Source organism: Heptranchias perlo, chromosome 29 (assembly GCF_035084215.1).
Source record: "Heptranchias perlo isolate sHepPer1 chromosome 29, sHepPer1.hap1, whole genome shotgun sequence".
Classification (NCBI taxonomy): domain Eukaryota; kingdom Metazoa; phylum Chordata; class Chondrichthyes; order Hexanchiformes; family Hexanchidae; genus Heptranchias; species Heptranchias perlo.
Window position 1 is genome coordinate 21,033,636 of NC_090353.1, and position 21,589 is coordinate 21,055,224.

The window sequence follows — 21,589 nt, forward strand, 5'->3', positions numbered from 1 at the left end:
TCCCCAAATACTTGAGAGTTTCTGTGGAGACAGAAGCCCAGAGTTGTTCCACCTTTTTAAATCATTAGTGTACCACTTTGCTTAGCAACAGGTTTCCTCTGGGCACCAAAGCAAGCAACTTCAAAAACTCTTTTTTTAAAACTTTAGATTGCATTATGTAGCAAAGCAGCTAATATTCTGAGCTAAACATGTGAGTAAATGAACACTGAAATCATTATCATAAAAAGTGTGTGCTTTTTTAACTGGTTACTTGCCAAAATTCTCAGCACTTTGCATTTACATTGAGGTCATAGGCTGCCCAGTGTTAATGCACCAGTTTTGTTTCATTTCTTCTGTACCCTGCACATGCATTGTACGACACAGTATAACAGAACAATGCAAATGCAAAGATGATAATTATTAGGTGGGGATGTTATTTGACTAATCCAGGCCTTTGTAGTATTGAAATCATGTAATCTGGAGTAAAATTGGATGCAGGGTTTTTGTTGACTGGCACGCCTCCACCCAATCTTCATTTCCAGGGCCACCATTAGTTGTTTCTCTTTAAGGCCATTCAGACATTTTCTCCTCTAAGTTGATGTCTTCCCCTCTTTCCGGTCTTTCTGCAGTTTACACTTTTCCAGCTTAAAAGGCAGACAACAGCCAGCTCCGTTCTGACATAATCACTGGAAGGAATGCAAGCGATAGCCTTTCCACAGATTCTTCCTCTCGGACTGGCCTGGCACCTCAATTGACCCTCCTCACTGGTACTGCTGAAATCATAATTCAGCACAATAGAGGATCACAAGTGCCAAATTCCACTTTATTAGATTGTGCATTGGAAATCCAGCATACCCCACCACCGCTCTGGCAGATTATACATGCTTCAGTATTCCTGGTAATTTTTTCTAAGATATTCTCATTCAGCTTTACTGTGGTAACTTCAGTTAAGTTATATTAATTTATCACTCAATGGCTTAACATACAGCCTGTGGTAAGTTACCATGCAGCAGTTAGAATGCACCATCACACATATTAATCGTTAATAATAAAATTCCCTTCCAAGCTCCTAGATTATACTATTTTTAAAGTGAATTAAATTTCCAGTTTGATATTGTATGTTTTATTCTTTCACCCTGCCACCAAAATAGTATGATTGGATGAAGAACCACTGTTTGTGTGAAAATAGTTTTTACTATTACCAGCTATTTAACGTCAACATATAGCAGTCTTCAGTTTGCTGGCATCACAAAGCAAGACCTGTACACAAGTGAAAGCCTTTTCTGTTAGGCCAGAGGTTTTTAAAAAAAAACAGATATTGATTGAATTTTTCACACAAGATCACAAGGTAAGTTTGGATGAAGAAGGCCGTTCAACTCATTTGAACTAATCATTCCAACCCTACGGTCCTCCCATCACAGCATGTAACCATCTTGAATGAGTCCAGTGTCCTGGTTGCAATCATCATTCTTGAGACCACAAGATGAATTATGATCCTTCAAGTAAAAGAAAAACCTAATTTTATGCATCATGTTGTTCCATACTTCAGTTTGGACATTTTAGTACACTCTGCAACTAACATAACCCAAGGAGCATTCTGATATCCATTGAAAGCATAAAATTTATACATGAGTTTTGGAAAGAACCAGAAATTATTAATACATTGTATATTGGGCAGAGTTTTCCATCAAAGCTGTGTATTACCCAGTGTATTTCTGGATTCTTTTGTTAATAATAGTGTGCTGCTAATGTGTGTGGTGTTTGACATCAGTCCAGTTGTTTCTTATTTATAGTTCTCTGATATGTGACAGAAAATAAAGTTGCTTTTTGCAATCAGTGTCATCGAAGAAATTGCGTGTGAAGAAATGTATGGGAAATGTAGGTGTTGTATTCAAGAAATGATCAAATCCAAAACTAAACTGGCCATGCGCTAAACATGATGTGATTGTTTACCATTATCTGCACCATCTTTTTCATTGACTTGTTTCACTTTGGTTTCAATTTTCAATCCATTCCAACCACAATATGAGTTGCTTGATCATCTGATAATTAAGATGTTCATATCACATTGCCATGACTGGACTTTTGTGGGTCTGATTCCTGGCACTCCATGACCATAACTCTAACCTGCTAACCAGTGTAGGTAATGAAATTGCTTTGATCTCTACTGGATCACTATTTAACATCAGGCATATCAATGGTGCATTCATATTCTACAAGTTTAGCGTCAGTGAAAAGCAGAAACCATTTCACACTGATGCTAAACTTGGAGCAGAAAGCTAGTTTGAAGGCCTAAACTGGGTCTAAAGTAAAGTGGAGTGAGATTCCCCTCTCCAGGGAATCTCATTCCACTTAGCTCTGGGTTTAGGCTACATTTACATTCAAGGGAAGCAGAGCATATGGAGTTTCCAATAAAAGTAAACTGTGTGCATTTTTCCTTTATAAGCTATACAGGAGTCTTGTTTCACTAACAGATTTATACAAAAAGTTAGTAAAATTGTATGATTGTAGATTCCCAGGATGCATTGTTGATTGAAGTCAATGAAAATAGAAGTCGGGAGAGATGTAAAATGGGCTGCAGATTCACTATCACCTGTTTTATGCTGTAGCACAAAGTCAAAATCTCCCCCCCGGAGTTTTAAATTAGTCAGTGGAGCTGGTTATGCCTTAAATGTGCATGTTTCTGTGACACTTTGCCTCAAAAATGCACAATCCGGTCATGTTTACTAAATCCAGAACAGAATTGATTCTGGAGGCATTGGATTGGTAAAGTAAGTGAATTTCTCTCCAGTAGCTCATTAATGCTGAAGTGAAATTTACCAATTAGTCTACCCAGGCATAGCACAGCCATTCTGGGATCCTACATTACACAGTACTCTGCTGGAAGGGTAGGGACAAGCTGGTGATAAAGCATGAACTTCATATCACTGCAAAATTAATTTTATACACTCATCATTATTGTAGCTTTTTGATGTATAGTTTTAGCTGTTCTTCCCCCTCATCCAAACCTTCTTTTTCTTGCAGAATCAGAACAGGGTGGTAGCCCAAGGCCTGCTATTGGCTCTGAGGCTGATGACAGCAAGACAGGAACAATTGGTGAGTATTGTGCTTGCTAATGTAAATATGATTAGTACTTCCCTCCCTCTGTCAGTGTCCTGATGTATACAGTGGTACTTCCCTCCCTCTCAGTGTCCTGATGTATACAGCGGTACTTCCCTCCCTCTGTCAGTGTCCTGATGTATACAGTGGTACTTCCTTCCCTCTCAGTGTATTGATGTACACAGCGGTACTTCCCTCCCTCTGTCAGTGTCCTGATGTATACAGCGGTACTTCCTTCCCTCTCAGTGTATTGATGTACACAGCGGTACTCCCCTCCCTTGGTGGTGCTGATGTACACAGCGGTACTTCCCTCCCTCTGTCAGTGTCCTGATGTATACAGCGGTACTTCCTTCCCTCTCAGTGTATTGATGTATACAACGGTACTCCCCTCCCTTGGTGGTGCTGATGTATACAGTGGTACTTCCCTCCCTCTCAGTGTGCTAATGTACACAGTGGTACTTCCCTCCCTCTCAGTGTGCTAATGTATACAGTGGTACTTCCCTCCCTCTGTAAGTGTGCTGATGTATACAGCGGTACTTCCCTCCCTCTGTAAGTGTGCTGATGTATACAGCGGTACTTCCCTCCCTCTCAGTGTGCTAATGTATACAGTGGTACTTCCCTCCCTCTGTAAGTGTGCTGATGTATACAATGGTACTTCCCTCCCTCTCAGTGTTGATCTTTAGTTTTAGGTTCCCAGTGGGTCAGTTATACTGAACCCACTGAGTTAGTTATTTTGTTCTGTTGCTGTGAACCATTTAGGTTAACTTTAGACTTTATTCGTCTGTATAATGCAGTTACAATTAGGAGATGGTGCAGCAATGCATGTCTGTACTTCAAGTCATGCATAATGCTATGTTATCTGTCATCTGAATGCGAGATAAATTTTTAATGTCCAGAAACAGCTGATAGGACAGTTGTCTCTTTACCAGTATTTACAATTTTGTAAACTTTAAAATCAAAATTTAAAGTGTTCATTTTTCACTGGCTGCTGTTATAATGCACAAAGTGCAAAGCTAAAGCAATTTAAATCTCCTGGAGGTGATCTCACACCTAATGTTGAATGGAGGGCAGCTTAACTTCAGTTATACTGCATAGTTTGCATCATTGCAATTCTGCAGCAATTCAAAAAATGCAATAAATTGGACTATAATAGTGCATTACAGCTTTACGGTCAATGTAAGGAAAAATGTTCAATAAGACATCAGTCTGGTTAAACAGAAAATTCTTTGTACTTGCAGCTTAAAACAAAGATAACTTGCTGTTTCCCTCCATTTTCTGTCTGATGCAGAAGCCCTGTTGCTGCCCACCAATCTTTCATTAAAGCTATCTGATCCCACTGCTGCAGTTCACAGTCAGGGCCCCTTGGGATCTGCCATTCCGCAGTTACTGAAATTGTCCCTGCCCACCATGGAATTTTCCCCTACCAGCTTCCCTTGTTTTTCTTTCCCAATTTTGCCCATAGTGCCTATATGCAAACCCAGTGCCTGACCCAGCGATGCCAATACCAATACTTGGTGTGGTGATTCCAAATAATGCTAGGTGACAACAATCTTCTAAAATCCTTTGATGTACAGCTCTATAATACCCAAGCATTTAACACCTGAAACATGTCGCCTGCTGTGAAATGCATTGGTATTATGTATCGCCACTAATCTCATCTCATTAATCAGCTGGCTTTGCAACATTGGAGTTTCAGTTTAGTAGGTAAATGTTCAGAGGTGTGAAATGCATAAGGATAAACAAATTAGAGACCACTGGGGATTAGAAGATTGGTGTCAACTGACACCATTCCAATTCAGAACACCAAGTACTGGTTACCTACAGTTTAACATTTAAATACGGGAAATGCTGGAAATACTCAGCAAGCCAGGCAGCATCTGTGGAGATACTCAACAGCTGCTTTTATAGGACACTATTTTTGCTCTGATTGCATGAGCCTGGTCATGGCATTAACACTACTAAATCCAGTGCTTATTCCAGCGACAGAATTGTAGGCTGACAAAAAAACTGGATGTACAATTCTGTTGCCAGGAGAAGAAAGACAGATTTAATAAAAGAAAGAAAGAACTTGCATTTATATAGTGCCTTTCACGACCTCAGGACGTCCCAAAACTCTTTACAGCCAATGAAATACTTTTGAAGTGTTGTCACTGTAATGTAAGAAAAATAGCATAAATCTAGTAGCTGGTTGATGGATGCTGGTCTCCCAGAATCCAAACTAAAATGACACCAATATAAAAGAGACTTGGGATGAGAACTGACAAGGGAATGTGTGGATCTGGATCTTCATCTGTTGAAAGATAATTTAAATCAAATAAGGGGAACTAAAATATTTTGCCTTTAAAATATTGTTTCTATGTCTCTGAGCATAGTGTTTATTTTGAGGCCCCCATTCAGGCAGACTCCTGCTGTAATTTTGGTGGGAGTCTGCCGAATTGGCCAGAAACTGAACAGGGACAAGGATATGCCAGGTCTAGGCCTTGCACCCTAGGGATGACTTTGCAGGAATGGAACCTCCACCACCCCTCTTACAAGGCCATTCAGTGCAGTACTGAGGGAGTGCTGCACTGTTGAGTGGTGCCATCTTTTGGATGAGCCATTGAACCGAGGCCCCGTCTGCCCTCTCAGGTGGACGTAAAAGATCCCATGGCACTATTCAATGAAGAACAGGGGAATTTTTCTGGTGTCCTGGCCAATACTTATCCATCATCCAACATTATTAAAACAGATTATCTGGTCACTTATCTCATTGCTGTTTGTGGGACCTTGTTCCATGGCAGTTGGCTGCTGCGTTTCCTACATTACAACAGACTACTCTTCAAAAAAAACTACATTGGTTATGAAGCATTTTGGAATGTTCTGAGATCATGAAAAGTACTATGTAACTGCAGATTCTTTCCTCTCATGATGATAAGCGGCTGGTGCTGGGGAGGGAACTCCGAATGCCACTGATCCTGCATCGCGATCCTGTTTTAAGATCCAGTGTGGGTTCGGCAAAGGTATATCTGGCCAAACCATCAGTGATTGTGGGGACCATCTTGAGGACCAGGCCAGCATTGAGACCTGGACCCCAAAGAGCCGTCCAAAATGTAAAACATTTTTTTTGAAGCATCCCCCTTTGTCGGGAGGCTGCAGGGACACATACGACTTTCTTCCTGGGTGGGAGGGCGGGGCAAATTACCCAGCATCTCATGGCCAAGAACTCTCCAGCTGGCCATCTCAGGAGGGAGCACTCAACATGTGCCTCTAGCCTGCTAAAAACATTTAAATCGTGAGAGCTCCTCCTGACTATGCGAACTTTTGTGGGGTCAGGGGCAGAGGTCAGGGGCAGATTTTCGGGGACTGAATCTTTAGAGTTGACTACAGTATTGGCGTGGCCAGTAAAACTTCAATAGTAGTTTGCATGCTCTCATACACTTGGTTTTGAACTATTCACTTGTTGATACAGAATATTTCCACTCATTTGATCATTAACTTGTGACTTTACTAGGGTGGGCAAATTTCTTTTTATTGTGAATTTTAACATCTTAAATGCAAAGTTAATGATGGCAAGAGATAGCGCAAAGTATCCCATTCAGTCTCTTGCTTTTTATCCTAATTTTGCTTGAGTCCCAAAATAACCATCAACCATTTAACCTGTCTATTGTTTTTTTTTTGTTACCTATGGTAAGGTCCGCTACTATAGCTGATGAATCATTTAATTGAACAGAAGTGATAGATTTGCCTTTCACTGTTTTTTAACTACCTGTGATTCGATTGTTGAAATACATTGTGATTAATTTGCAGCAGCTGAGCTCTTTCGGCATGATATTTTCATGTAACTTATTTCCAATCATGCGTTTTAACAGTCAGATCACGGGTAAGGTGTTTAAACAACAAAAGATTGATCTAATCACTTCACTGGATGTCAGTGACGATCAATTAACAGTAGTAGACCCTGCCAGTCATGATGAGGAAGACTTTTTCTGTGTGATTATCTCTGAAATTGCTCAGGTATTACATTTTGCTGGGAACAACATTAAATATTGGAAGAAAAGAAACTGCACTGCTGGAAATCTGAAACAAAAACAGAAAATACTGGAAACACTCAGCAGGTTCGTCAGAATCTGCAGAGAGAGTAGATGTTAATGCTTCCGATGTAGAGCCGTTGTCAGAACTCAAACGTGAGGCCTAGATGTCCCACTTCTGCAGTCGCCAGCTCTTACCTTTCTGCCCATTCACTTTAATGGACATAAAATCACGGCAGGCCAACCAGTGGAAAACCATGACCAGAGTGTCGAGGTCTGGGGCAGAGCCAGAATCAAATAATATAAGTGCTAGTGACGGCTCGTGAGATGCATTGTACCACTTGAATAAGACACCCCTGAAATTCTAGCCTGATGTCTAAAAATAGCGTTTATCGGCATTGCACAACCAGATGAAAATTAGAAATTTACAGGACCGGAAAAGACCAATACTATCCATCTAGCTGGCCCTAAGTAATAACCAAACTACAGATCAGCTTTTACTTTCCAACTAAATTCAATTGGAAACTGTTCCACTGGCAGAAAGGTCGGTAACCAGAGGAGAGAGATCATTGACACAAGAACCAGAGGAAAGACGAGGAGAATTTTTTTTTACACAGCGAGTTGTTATGATCTGGAATGCACTTCCTCAAAGGGGCGGTGGAAGCAGATCCAATAGTAACTTTCAAAAGGAATTGGATAAATACTTGAAGGGGAAAAAAATTGCAGGATTATGGGGAAAGAGCAAGGGAATAGGACTTTCAAAGAGCCGGCACAGGCACGATGGGCCGAATGGCCTCCTTCTGTGCTGTACGATTCTATGATTCTAATTCAGTTCCTCAAAGTGGTATCCGATGTGATGCGACATGTTAGATGCTTTGGGAAAAGTCGAAGCTAATGTAATTCCATCCACAGTAAATTAAGAAGCAATTATTAGTCTCTCTTTTCTCTGAAACCCTTGTGCATGTTATTCTTTGGCATTTCAAATATAATGATTAATTAGAATTAACATTTTTGGTCATATTTATTGTTAAAGATGGACATGCCATGTGAGTGAGCCATGAGAGAAAACTAGCTTAAAAGTGTAAAAATAAAATGTAATTTTGCCCCAGAACGTCAAGATTATGTGCCCATCCTTGTTATCGAAGCTTCTTCACTTCAGAAATAAACTCTCAGTCCATAATACCTCACTAAGCATCCTCTATTCATGGGTTACAGGGTCTAAGTAGAAAATAAGGAAATGGCAGACTTGCTGAATAATTACTTTGTGTCAGTCTTCACAGTAAAGGAGGAGGATAATATACCTGACATTCCAGGGAAACTAATAATGAATCAAGGACTGGAACTCACTAAAGTTAACATAAGTGAGAAAACAGTATTAGAAAAAATAATGGAGCTAAAAGACTGACAAATCCCCAGGACCTGATGGTTTCTACCCCAGAGTTTTAAAGGAAGTAGGTGAGGAAATTGCAGATACTTTAGTCATAATCTTCCAAAGCTCTCTCATTTCAGGAATTGTCCTTTTAGATTGGAAAATTGCAAATGTAACTCCATTATTTAAGAAAGGTGAGAGAGAGAAACCAGGAAAGTATAAATCTATTACTCTAACATCTGTTGTGGGAAAGTTATTGGAATCTATAATTAATGACAGACTGACTGAGCACTCAGAGAGAAAATTGAGCTGATTAGAGAGCCAATATGGATTTGTTATGGGTAGATCATGTCTAGCAAACCTAATTGAATTTTTTGAGGAAGTATCTAAAGTAGTTAACAAGGGATTTGTCTATGGATGTAGTTTATATGGACTTCCAGAAGGAAGTTGATAAGGCTCCATGTAAGAGACTTAGCTAAAATTAAAGCTCATGGAAATGAAGACAAGTTATTGACCTGATTAGGAGATTGGTTAGGCAGTAGAAGACAGAGAGTAGGGAATAATGGGAATGTAGGAAGTGACTAGCGGTGTCTCACAAGGATCTGTGCTGGGGCCTCAATTATTCACTACATTTATTAATGACATAGATAACACAATAGAGAGCCATATATCCAAGTTTGCCGTTGTCACAAAGATTGGTGACATTGTAAATAGTGTAGACAGGAGCATAAAATTACAAAGAGACATTGATAGATTACGTGAGTGGGCAAAACTGTGGCAGATGGATTTCAACGCAGGTAAGTGTGAGGTCATCCATTTTGTACCAAAAAAGGATAGATCTGAGTATTTTTTAAATGGTGAAAACCTAGGAGATTTTTGGGTCCATGTACACAGATCATTAAAATGTAGTGGTCAGGTACAAATAATAATCAAAAAAGGTTAATAGAATGCTGGCCTTTTTAACTAGAGGGCTGAAATATAAAGGGGAGGAAGTTTTGCAAGCTTTACAAAGCCCTGGTTAAACCACATCTGGAGTATTGCATGCAGTTCTGGGCACCGGACCTTAGAAAGGGTAATATTGGCCTTGGAAGGAGTGCAATGCAGATTCACCATAATGTTACCAGGGTGCCGAGGGTTGAATTATGAGGAGAGATTACATAAACTAGGCTTGTATTCCCTGGAATATTGATGGTTAAGGGGTGATTTGATTGAGATTTTTAGGATTTTGGAAGAATTGATAGGGTAGATAGAGAAGAAACTTTTTCCACTGCTGGGGGAGTCTAGGACAAGGGGATTTAACCTTAAGATCAGAGCCAGGCCATTCCAGAGAGAAGTTAGGAAACACTTCTTCACACAAAGAGTGGTGGAAGTGTGGAACGCTCGCCCACAAAAAACAATAGATGCTAGCTCAATTAATAATTTTAAATCTGAGATTGATAGGTTTTTGCTAACCAAGGGTATTAAGGGATATGGAGCCAAGGTGGGTAAGTGGAGTTCGGATACAGATCAGCCATAATTTCATTGATTGATGGAACAGGCTTGAGGGGCTGAATGGCCTACTCCTGTTCCTATGATTGCATGCAGGATTGTTTTTAACTGTTTAACTGTCAGTTTCAACTGACTGCTGCTTCGGATTGTCCTGTTATAATGAACCAGAGCGAAAATATTCTCTGTGTGCTCTTTGTGACAAACCAATAGCTCTATTTATAATGAATGAGTTTATGATTTCAGTAATAATAGCGCACAGAGGAAATTCCCCAACCTCCCATAAAATCACCTAACTTGACATAAATACCCTTCTGAAGAAAAATGATCAATTGTAGGATAAAAGCCTTTAGTTATGGTGTGCATATCACCCTATAAAACATACTAGCCCTGACCAGCCTTGCTATTTTGGTGTAGATTATTAGTACTTTAAAGATCAGTGTAATGTTTTATCCTGTGAGTCAAACCCAGCAGAGGGTAGTAAATTCAAACTACTTCCAGAAACATAAGCTCACACTTAATCCTCAAAATCTGTTTCAGTGGTTGGGCACTTTGCAGTGGAGGCTTGTCCTTTCATTGAAGCTTTAAACCTATGTCCTATCTGCCTGACATGTTTGATATTTAAAATGGTACAACACCAATTTCAGTGATGAAAATAACCTCAGTGGTCAGACCAGTATGCTGCAAGAACACCCACCCCCCAGAACTATGTAAAAATATTTATTTATCATTTTAGTTATTTAAATGTAGAGGCACAGAGCAAAGCTCTCCCTATTCTGCTCCAACAATGTGCTTGAAACCCAAACCCTTCTACTGCACCAGCCAGACATTTATTTTTCCCACATCAGACTTTTTTTGTGACCTTGAATGAGACACAATTTTTTGCCAGATTATGTGTACCTTTGTTCTGTGAACTCACAACCACTGGGGTGGGAGAGGGGGGTGTGTGTGTGTGTGTTGTGGGGGGGGTGGTGGGGGTGTGCTGGGAAAATAAAACCAACCAGGATCAGCTAATGGTGAAGGTGATATTCACGCAGAAAACAATTTAGCAAGAGGAATATGAGTCGTGGAATAAAACTCAGCATCTCCACAGCACTGACTCTGAACACCAGGGCCCCAAGCTCTGCCAAACCCCAGGATAACCCCCCCCCCCCTACTGCTACCAAAGCCCAGGATTGCCCACAGTGCTGCCATAACCCAGAACTTCCCTCCAATGCAACTAAACCTCACCGCCTTCCCCAGTACAGCTACACATACCACCTTGCATTAATATAGTGCCTTTAACATAGTAAAATGTCCCAAGGCTTTTCACACGAGCGATTATCAAACAAAATTTGCCACCGAGCCATAGAAGGAGATATTAGGACAGGTGACTAAAAGCTTGGTCAAAGAGGTAAGTTTTAAGGAGTGTCTTATAGGAGGAGAGAGAGGGTTAGGGAATAAACAGAAAACAAAGGCCATCATTTAATGTTGTCAGAGAATAATGATAATTGTAGAATTCAATCTCTAAAGCACCAGTAAACAACCCACAAAACTATGCAATAAAAACAGAATTTTACTTGTTCAGTCGCTGTAAATCAGTGACCCTGATAATACATTGTACATTACATGGCATATTATAAAACAGTATGTCCTCCTGACTCTCACTGAGTAATGCCACAGGAAAACTGCTAGTAGTACATAAAACTGCATGTATTTCGGTTGTGGAATACTGCCTCTGATATCACACTTTTGCTGTCACACTTCTGTTATCAGACTTTTTTCATTGCTACTGTTTTACTTTGAGCCAATCAGAACTGGAATGTTAGGTACAAATCAAAAGAGAAGTGACTAGAAAATAGCAATGAGAACTGTTAACACGATTGGAAACAACCAATCCTGAATGACTAGGCAGAGAACCCACCAATAAAAGAAAGGAGAAGGTGAACTCGTCACATTATTCAAAATGCTTTTAGAAAAAAAATTTGTCCAAAATTTATTGGGGTTTTTTTGGAAGAGGCTATCTCTTGTTTATGTATAAGAGATAGGGAAATAGTTCAAAACCCATTTCAAATATGACAGTACTATTACTTACACACCTGTGGCAGATTTTTACTTATGAATTATAAACTCTCAATTATTTTCTCAGTGGAAAAGAGAAATTTTGTCGCTGTAACTATCAGTATTTCAGTTTGTTTGTTTTTGAAAATGATTTAAATACAAATTGGACAGTGGATTTGACTAAGATTTTGACTTTTAAATAAAAATTATTATCCTCAGAAAGCATGTCAAATTGAGAGGCAGAGAGATGCTGTCCTATAGTTTACATTTAGTTATTGTTTACATATATAAGAGAAGCTAGAGGACAAATTTTAAAAGCTTTACATATTGTGCACATTGTTCATGCTTGTTTACACAGCTGTTGTGGGTGAGTGAAATACTAATTATTTGCTATTGACTAGAAAGAAATGGAAGCTATGCAAGGTAATTTTTTGCTGGCCGGTCTCCCATCTTCCACCTTCAACAAATATGAACTCATCCAAAACTCTGCTGCTTGTATCCTAACTCACACCAAGTCCCATTCACCCATCACCCCTGTGCTCGCTGACCTACATTGGCTCCCGGTCTGGCAACGCCTTAATTTTAAAATTCTCATCCTTGTTTTCAAATCCCTCCATGGCCTCTCTCCTCCCTATCTCTGTGACCTCCTCCAACTCTACGACCCTCCAAGATCTCTGCACTCCTCCATTTCTGGCCTCTTGCCAATCCCTGACTTTATTAGCTCCACCATTGGCGGCCATGCCTTCAGCTACCTAGGCCCTAAGCTCTGGAATTCCCTCCCGAAACTTCTCTGTCTCTATAACTCTCTCTCCTCCTTTAAGACGCTCCTTAAAACCTACCTCTTTGACCAAGCTTTTGGTCACCTGTCCTAATATCTCCTCATGTGGCTCGGTGTCAAATTTTGTTTGATGACATTCCTTCGAAGCGCCTTGGGATGTTTTACTATATTAAAGGCACTATATTAATGCAAGTTGTTGTTATTGTATATTAACCTGATGATAATGTAAACCATTTTGTTGTTCTCAGGTTTTTAATTTAAAAAAATACCTCAGACTCTTATTTCAGGTAAATAATGGGGCAGATTTTCAACTTACCGTGCGGGAGTAAAACTGGTGCTGTGGATTCTATTTTTTATAGAAACCTCTGGATTCTCTTTACTCGAGAAATCAACGGAAATGAAAATTGGGTGAGTCCCATAAAGGACAGCCAATCCGCAACACCTGACTTACTGCCGGGCAGTAAGTTGAAAATCTGCCCCAAAGCTTTCTGACAACATTTCTTGAACTATTAAAGATTGACAGTGGATATTGGTTGCAAGCCTTCCCCCTCCCCCATTCTAATCATAAGACTCCACTGCCCATAACTCATCATGGTGTGCATCCATTTGCCAATATGATACTAGGCACGTGCAAAACAGACAAAAAATATCAAATGTACCTGTCTGTTACATCGACAAGTTAAATCTTCAATATCGGGCCACAACTTGTATTTTTCTAAATAAATGAACTTGACACAATTCACTGATTTGGATTCAAAATTTGATTCTGAACACATAACTAACCATAACAGTAAGTTTTTTTTCAGATCATCCATGATTATAGATTATAATTCACGTTTCTTTGCCCTTTGTGTCACTGCTTCTCCGGTGACATCCTGGTAAATTTCATAGATTTAAGATCAGCCATGCAGTATTCTCTGAATCGAAACTGTTAGTAAAGCAATTATTAAAATAAAATCAAATATGTGGATTATGTTAAACATAGCAGTAACATTATTTTAGAGGGTATTGGGATGGTTACTAGCCCCCAGGTGCTCATTACCAGCCAAGAAAAGCAAGGGATAATGATGATACCCTCAAGGCTGATAATGGACTTAACACCTGAACACAGTGATGTTGGGATTTTTGTCAAACTCGGTGCTTTGCTTGTACTTACTTTGCTCAGACATCTTTAATATCTCGGCCAGGGGTTCCTGTAAAACGTTCAGCACAGTTTCCTTTTGAATACCAAAGTTTTCTATCGTTGCCTCACGAGGTTGCAACCATGGTTGGGCATTAGCTTTACAGGTAGGCTGAACTGATTCCACAACCATTTATTTGAGAGGGTAAGTTGCTCAAGTCTTCCCTTGTGAATACTTGGAGGAAGCAGTCATTCAGAGTATTTGCTATTTTGTCTTATGCTCAGTTTCAAGTCTATTTGCATCTTTTATGGTTTTCAGCTTTTCTCTGACTCCCCTCTTACCGTTGTGGTTCTGGAAGATTTTTTTATACTGTTTTGCTTCAGCTGCAGTGCTGTTTCCAAATTTACCATTACCCCTCTGATTACTCTTTTAACATATTAACATCGGAGTCCCATCCTAGCTGCAACACAGAAACAGATAATTGAAACAAGGGTACTGGGAACTCATGAAACAGAGAAAATCTCCAGTTTTATACCATCCAACTGGGTCTCGAAGGCAGATTACAACACAAGATCAAAGGATTGTTTTCCCGTTATGCAGGCAGTTATGTTGTTAATCAGTGCTTCATTTAGGGAGATCGCTTCTGGTGAATTGATTGCTTTTGACACCTGACTTGGCTATCTTCAAACAAATTGCCAATATATCAGCATGTCAAACACAAAAGAACTTAATCAAAAGCAAAATACTGCGGATGCTGGAAATCTGAGATAAAAACAGAAAATGCTGGAGAAGCTCAGCAAGTCAGGCAACATCTGTGGAGAAAGAAACAGAGTTAACGTTTCAGGTTGAAGACCTTTTGTCAGAACTGGAAGATATTAAGAGTTACAGTTTTTGAGTAAGTACAGAGCCAGGGAAAGGGGGGGGGGAGGAAAAAATAAAAGGGAAGGTCTATGATAGAGTAGAGGGAAGAATTCTCGGGAGATTGTTGAGCTGAAGGAAGTTACAGAAATAGGGAGGAGAAAGGCCATGAATAGATTTAAACACAAAAAAAGATGAGAATTTTAAATTTGAGATGTAGAGGAACTGAGATGTAGATGAACAAACAAACTTGCATTTATATAACGCCTTTCATGACCTCCAGATGGTTCAGGATAGGGCTGAGACAGGGGGAGGTTTGGCTTGGTGGGCATGGATAAGGGGGTGATGCAGCAGAGGCAGCTGAATGGATGATCTCACCTTATTAACAATTAATCCATAAGCTCCTTGCACTTGTTGGATGTGAGGGTGGACGGGGCTGGGGAGAGGGGTTTTTGAAGATGGTTGGTAGTGGAGAATAGAGATGGGGGTTATCTTTGCTCTCCAGAATGATCCTGGAATAGTAAGTGGTTTTGACATAGGAGAGTGAAGCCTGATAGAGCTTGATGTGGTCCAGGGAAGTTGTGGTGATGGATGGCTATACCAGTTGTGCTCCAGATACACTCAAGTCTGTGCCCCTTTGATTTGAAGGAGCAAAGATGGAGGCCATACCAGGAGGAACAACCAGGATGGGAAAGAGTAAGGGTTTTAGTGGGGACAAGGGCATCAAAAGTAGAGAAGAGGGAGAGGTTGATCAAATCAACAGCTGCAGAAGTATCATGGCAAAAGGAAGGTCAGAGGCTTGGCAGTTGGGAATTTGAAAGTACAATTGTAAGTAAAGGGGGAAGAGTTTATTCCTGGGGCAGATCCAGAAGTAAGTTACAATTTGAAGCAGGACTGCTTTTGTCAAAGGTATTACAGTCCACACACATCTGCACACATACTTTTAATGCAAAGAGCGTGATTGAATGAGGCAATCTTTCGGTCCTATTTTCTTCCCCATAACAGCTAAGGCTTGCCCTTAAGGTTAGGCCATGTATGAGTATCCATGGAGATTCTACTTGAGTTAAGACTGGTAGTGGCTTTCTAGATATTCTAGTGTTGCAGCTGCTGCATCTAAAATTCCCCAGAAAACTGAACTTTTGATGTGGTTAACTGATAGCGAAAAAAAAGTCACTGGAAAGTTCACTAAGTATAGTTTCAGTAGCTTTTAACTGTTACATGATGACTGAATAATCTGTGCTGCTGAGAAAATGGGCACAGAGGCATTGCACAACATACCCAAACAGGAATCCGTGGGAGGGGAAAGGTCACAGAGAAGAGGATGTACCTGTGCTTAAACTGGCACCCCCAGTATCTATCTGATGACGGGAAGACGAAGGACGGGAAGTAGCTATTCCTTTCTTGTGGGCAGAACTGTTAGTGTGAAACCTAGTGTGGGTGATACAGTATGTTATCTGCCGTAACCCATGTTGCCTCTGGATGCCAAAATGCTACCACAAACCAGATTTGCATTACAGTTAACATGATAACATATTTCTTTTGGGGCTGACGTAATTTTAGGTTGACCTTGTTTCAACTTTGTGTTGAATTACAACTGAGCCTTTTTTTGTAAGCTTTCCCAGTAGATGACAGTTACTTAATTTCTATAACCACAACTCTGTGTATCACATGTGCGGCCCTTCCCAGCCTGAATTTATGCCAACGCAATTATTTTAGAACTGTGCCCGTGCACAGTGCTAGTCCTTTTCTGTAAGAGGAAAAATTATCATGAATTCTTGACGTGCAAGCAATGTAATATTTTTCGATGGTGATTATTAGTGCTGACAACAATGAATGGTGCAAATTGTGAAAGTAAGATTTAGCAAGGGAAATTAATTGTCAGAGGCACCACACTCAGCATGAAGATATTGCTTGCAATTCTGTTACAGTCTTTCTAGCTGTATTTTCATGACATAAGTGGAGTTTATTGACTGGACTCCATGTGCGAGAGGGAAAGAGAGGGAGTGAACTATTTGAGGAGTGCTGCCTGTTCTGTCAATCACCATTTGGGTGCCACATTAAAGCAATAATGTTTGGTTCCTCTGCAACAAGTCCCACCCCCATGTTCTTTATTTCCTGTTACAGTTCAGGCTTTCTCCCAACAACACCATTTGTGCTCTATGTTAAAGGCAGCTGCTTTAGGAAGACTCATGTCTGCTATAGTCCAAAGCTTCTAAAGTTTTGTGTGGAGTGAAAGGGTTGATGTGCCTTAGGGTTAATATTGCCCATTTACCAAGTCATTTTAAATTGGAGTAAGGCAAGGGATGTCACTGTGCACCTCATCGTTATCCAGAATCTACCATTCCATCAGACCATATAGTTCAGGCTAAGCTACTAATTAAATTTATTGCAAGAAAGGAATTCACAAGGATGCAAAAATAAATGCAGCAGAACAATATTTAACTTATTATTGACTTGATTCTTAACTCTGTGGGCAAAATGAGGTGCAACTGTGTAATGTCTCACCCCCATGTCGTTGACATGCAAATACAGTTTGACTGAGTGAATTAAATATTCTAGGACACCTGCCTAGATAGTCCCCTTAATTCCTTTGAAGTGGAGGCCAGCTTCTTTGAAGAAGCCCCTACTTCTTTCTCAAGTAGATGGGGATGTGGATAACAGCCCCATCGCTGTATCAAGAGATATTTATTATGTCAGCATGAATCAAAGCATTTTGATATTTGCATCTGGGATGACGCCCTCTTAGCAGTTGTGTCAATTACTGACAATGAGCACCATTTCCTCTCTCAGTGGCAAATTTGCATATGTAATCTTTTCACAACCTGTGGTACAAGCCAGATGACCGTGACCTGATTAGGTTCAATCTAGACCCAATAACCTGTCTACCTTGGCTCACTGGTAGGACTCTCACTCTGAGTCAGAAGGTTGTGGGTTCAAGTCCCACTCCAGAGACTTGAGCACGTAATCCAGGCAGAGATGTTAAACCTAGGGCCCGTCTGTCCTCTCAGGTGGACCTAAAAAATCCAACGCACTATTCGAAGAAGTGCTGGGGAGTTCTCCCGTTGTCCTAGCCAACATTTATTCCTCAACCAACACTTTTAAAAAAATGAGCTGGTCATTTATTTCATTCTGTTTGTGGGAGCTTGCTGTGTGCAAATTGGCTGTTTTTCCCTACATTACAACAGTGACTACACTTCAAATGTACTTCATTGGCTGTGAAGCGTTTTGGGACATCCTGAGATTGTGAAAAACTCTATATAAATGCAAGTCTTTTTCTTTTCTAAACAGAATGAGGGGAAGGTGGGGAGGGGGGGGGCGGTTGCTGCCATCCCTTGAAATTAATTGCTATCTCCAGAAAGCATTGAGCCCTGAGACAAAGACCTTTCATGGTAGCTAACAGAACTCTATTTTAATATCACTGTACATGGACCTAGCTTCAGTTTCATGTGAACAGGCTATAATACAGAAATACTTTATGATTCGTTGAAGGAAAATTGTGTTTGACTAACTTGATTGAGTTCTTTGATGAAGTAACGGAGAAGGTTGACGAGGGTAGTGCGGCTGATGTGTATATGGACTTTCAAAAGGCATTTGATAAAGTCCCGCATAATAGACTTTTTAGCAAAATTAACGCCTTATGGGATTAAAGGGATAGTGGCAGCGTGGATACAAAAATGGCTAACAGACAGAAAGCAGAGAGTAGTGGTGAACAGTTGTTTTACAAACTGGAGGAAAGTATACAGTGGTGTTACCCAGGGATCAGTATTAGGACTACTGCTCTTTTTGATATATGTTAATGACCTGGACTTGAGGGTTATACTTGAGGGTATAATTTCAAAGTTTGCACATGACATGAAACTCGGAAGTGTAGTAAACAATAAGGAGGATAGTAACAGACTTCAAGAGGACATAGACAGACTGGTGAAATGGGCAGACACATGACAGATGAAATTTAATGCTGTGAAGTGATGCATTTTGGTAGGAAGAATGAGGAGAGGCAATATAAACTAAATGGTTCAATTTTAAAGTGGGTGCACAAACACAAATCTTTGAAGGTGGCAGGACAAGTTGAGAAGGCTGTTAAAAAGCATATGGGATTCTGGGCTTTATTAATAGAGGCATCGAATACAAAAGCAAGGAAGTTATGCCAAACCTTTATAAAACATTGGTTAGGCCTCAGCTGGAATATTGTGTTCAATTCTAGGCACCACACTTTAGGAAGGGTGTCAAGGCCTTAGAGAGGGTGCAGAAGAGATTTACTAGAATGGTGCCAGGGATGAGGGACTTCAGTCATGTGAAGAAACTGTAGAAGCTGGGGTTGTTCTCCATAGAACAGAGAAGGTTAAGGGGAGATTTGATAGAGGTGTTCAAGTCATGAACGGTTTTGACAGAGTAAATAAAGAGAAACTGTTTCTAGTGGCAGAAAGGTCGGTAACCAGAGGACACAGGTTTAAGGTGATCGGCAAAAAAGCCAGAGGCGACAAGAGGAAACTTTTTTTATGCAGCGAGTTGTAATGATCTGGAATGCACTGCCTGAAAGGGTGGTGGAAGCAGATTCAATGGTAATTTTCAAAAGGGAATTAGATAAATACTTGAAGGGAAAAAATTTACAGGACTATGGGGGAAAAGCAAGGGAATGGGACGAATTGGATAGCTCTTTCAAAGAGCTGGCAGAGGCACAATGGGCCAAATGGCCTCCTCCTGTGCTGCACCTACTGTGATATTATGATACTATGATATGGTACAGTACAGAGGCTGTGTTTGTCGCACTGCCCCCATTTGTACAAACATACTAAAAAGATGGACAGGAAAAGACCAGCTGGTACATTGCGCCTGCCTCTAAGTAGTTACCGTAAACCATCAGGATTCACAACATCTCGCCCACCCAACAACAGCCATCTAATCTGAAAGAGGCAAAAAGATTTTTAAAAACAAGCTCAATTTAGGGAGAAATTTTGGGGGGGAAATTCCTCTCCACCCCACTTAGGCAATCAAAACTAGTCCAGGATACCATGTCATTTATATTGCTTAGTACTCCACCTATCTTTTCTATGCCGTGATCTCAACCCCAGCCAGGAACTGCTCCAACTCTCTTTTGAAGGTATGCAGCAAATCTGCACTCACGGCATGAGACAACATAAGAACATAAGAGATAGAAGCAGGAGTAGGCCATTTGGCCCTTCGAGCCTGCTCTGCCATTCAATGAGATCATGGCTGATCTGATTCTAACCTCAACTCCACTTTCCCGCCTGTTCCCCATATCCTTTGACTCCCTTGCTGATCAAAAATTTGTCTAACTCAGCCTCCACCGCTCTTTGGGGCAAAGAATTCCAAAGGTTCACAACCCTCTGAGAGAAGAAATTTCTCCTCATCTCTGTCTTAAATAGGCGACCCCTTATTCTGAGACTATGCCCCCTAGGGAAACAACCTCTCAGCATTTACCCTATCAAGCCCCCTCAGAATCTTATATGTTTCAATAAGATCTCCTCTTATTCTTCTAAACTCCAGTGAGTATAGGCCCAACCTGCTCAATCTTTCCTCATAAGAAAACCCTTCCATACCCGGAATCAATCTAGTGAACCTTCTCTGAACCGCCTCCGATGTAAGTATATCCTTCCTTAAATAAGGGGACCAAAACTGTATACAGTCCTCTAGGTGTGGTCTCACCAGCACCCTGTACAGTTCTGGCAAGACTTCCCTGCTTTTATACTCCATCCCCCTTGAAATAAAGGCCAGTATTCCATTTGCCTTCCCAATTACCTGCTGCACCTGTGCGCTAACTTTTTGTGTTTCATGTACGAGGACACCCAAATCCCTCTGCACTGCAGCATTCTGTAGTCTTTCTCTATTTATCTACTATTTTGCTTTTTTATTCTTCCTACCAAAGTGGATGATTTCACATTTTCCCACATTATATTCCATCTGCCAAATTTTTGCCTACTCGCCTAACCTATCTATATTCCTTTGCAGACACTTTGTGTCCTCCTCACAACTTGCTTTTCCACCTATTTTTGTATCATCAACAAATTTGGCCACAGTACACTCGCTTCCTTCATCCAAGTCATTGATATAGATTGTAAATAGTTGAGGCCCCACCACTGAACCCTGCGGCACTCCACTAGTTACAGATTGCCGTCCTGAAAATGACCCCTTTATCCCGACTCTGTTTTCTGTTAGTTAGCCAATCCTCTATCCATGCTAATATATTACCCCCTACACCATGAGCTCTTACCTTGTGCAGTAACCTTTTATGTGGCACCTTATCGAATGCCTTTTGGAAATCCAAATATATTTCATCTACTGGTCCCCCTTTATCCACCCTGCTCGTTACTTCCTCAAAGAACTCTAATAAATTTGTCAAACACGCTTTCCCTTTCATAAAACCATGTTGATTCTCCTTGATTTTATTTTGAGCCTCTAAATGTCCTGCTACTACTTCCTTAATAGCATTTTCCCAATGACAGATGTTAGGCTAATTGGCCTATAGTTACCTGCTTTCTGTCTCCCTCCTAACACCTCTCTTCGATCACTCAGCTGAGATCAAGAAAATTATAGATGAGGAAACTATATCTACCTTTTGATGGTATAGCTTATAAGATCAAAATGGCCAAGAACAACATTAGCAGAAGCCAAGGAGCAGATTCAGTGCCTGCCTTATTGGCTGGGTAATGGGTTGTGACAGGAAGACATAAGGAAGACATAAGGGAAGGGCTGAAAATTTTTAAAAATCTGTTGAACTGGCATGGTGGCATAACACACTGGAGAGTACTAGCAAGCAGAATCACGGAGTGCTTGCCCAGGTTTCAGTCCTTGACCTTGTGTAGTAAAATAAACGTTCTTTGGCTGGATTTCC

At 40.5% G+C, this 21,589-nt stretch overlaps 1 protein-coding gene across 3 annotated transcripts in view; it reads left to right on the forward strand.

Annotated features, from left to right (window-relative positions):
* Positions 1-21,589, forward strand: part of nfic (nuclear factor I/C) — a 396,187-nt gene that overhangs the window by 215,355 nt on the left and 159,243 nt on the right. For all 3 annotated transcript variants that reach the window (XM_067968254.1, XM_067968253.1, XM_067968255.1), the window contains exon 3: positions 3,004-3,075. In XM_067968254.1, coding sequence (XP_067824355.1) covers positions 3,004-3,075 — 72 coding nt within the window. The remainder of the gene's footprint in view (positions 1-3,003; positions 3,076-21,589) is intronic.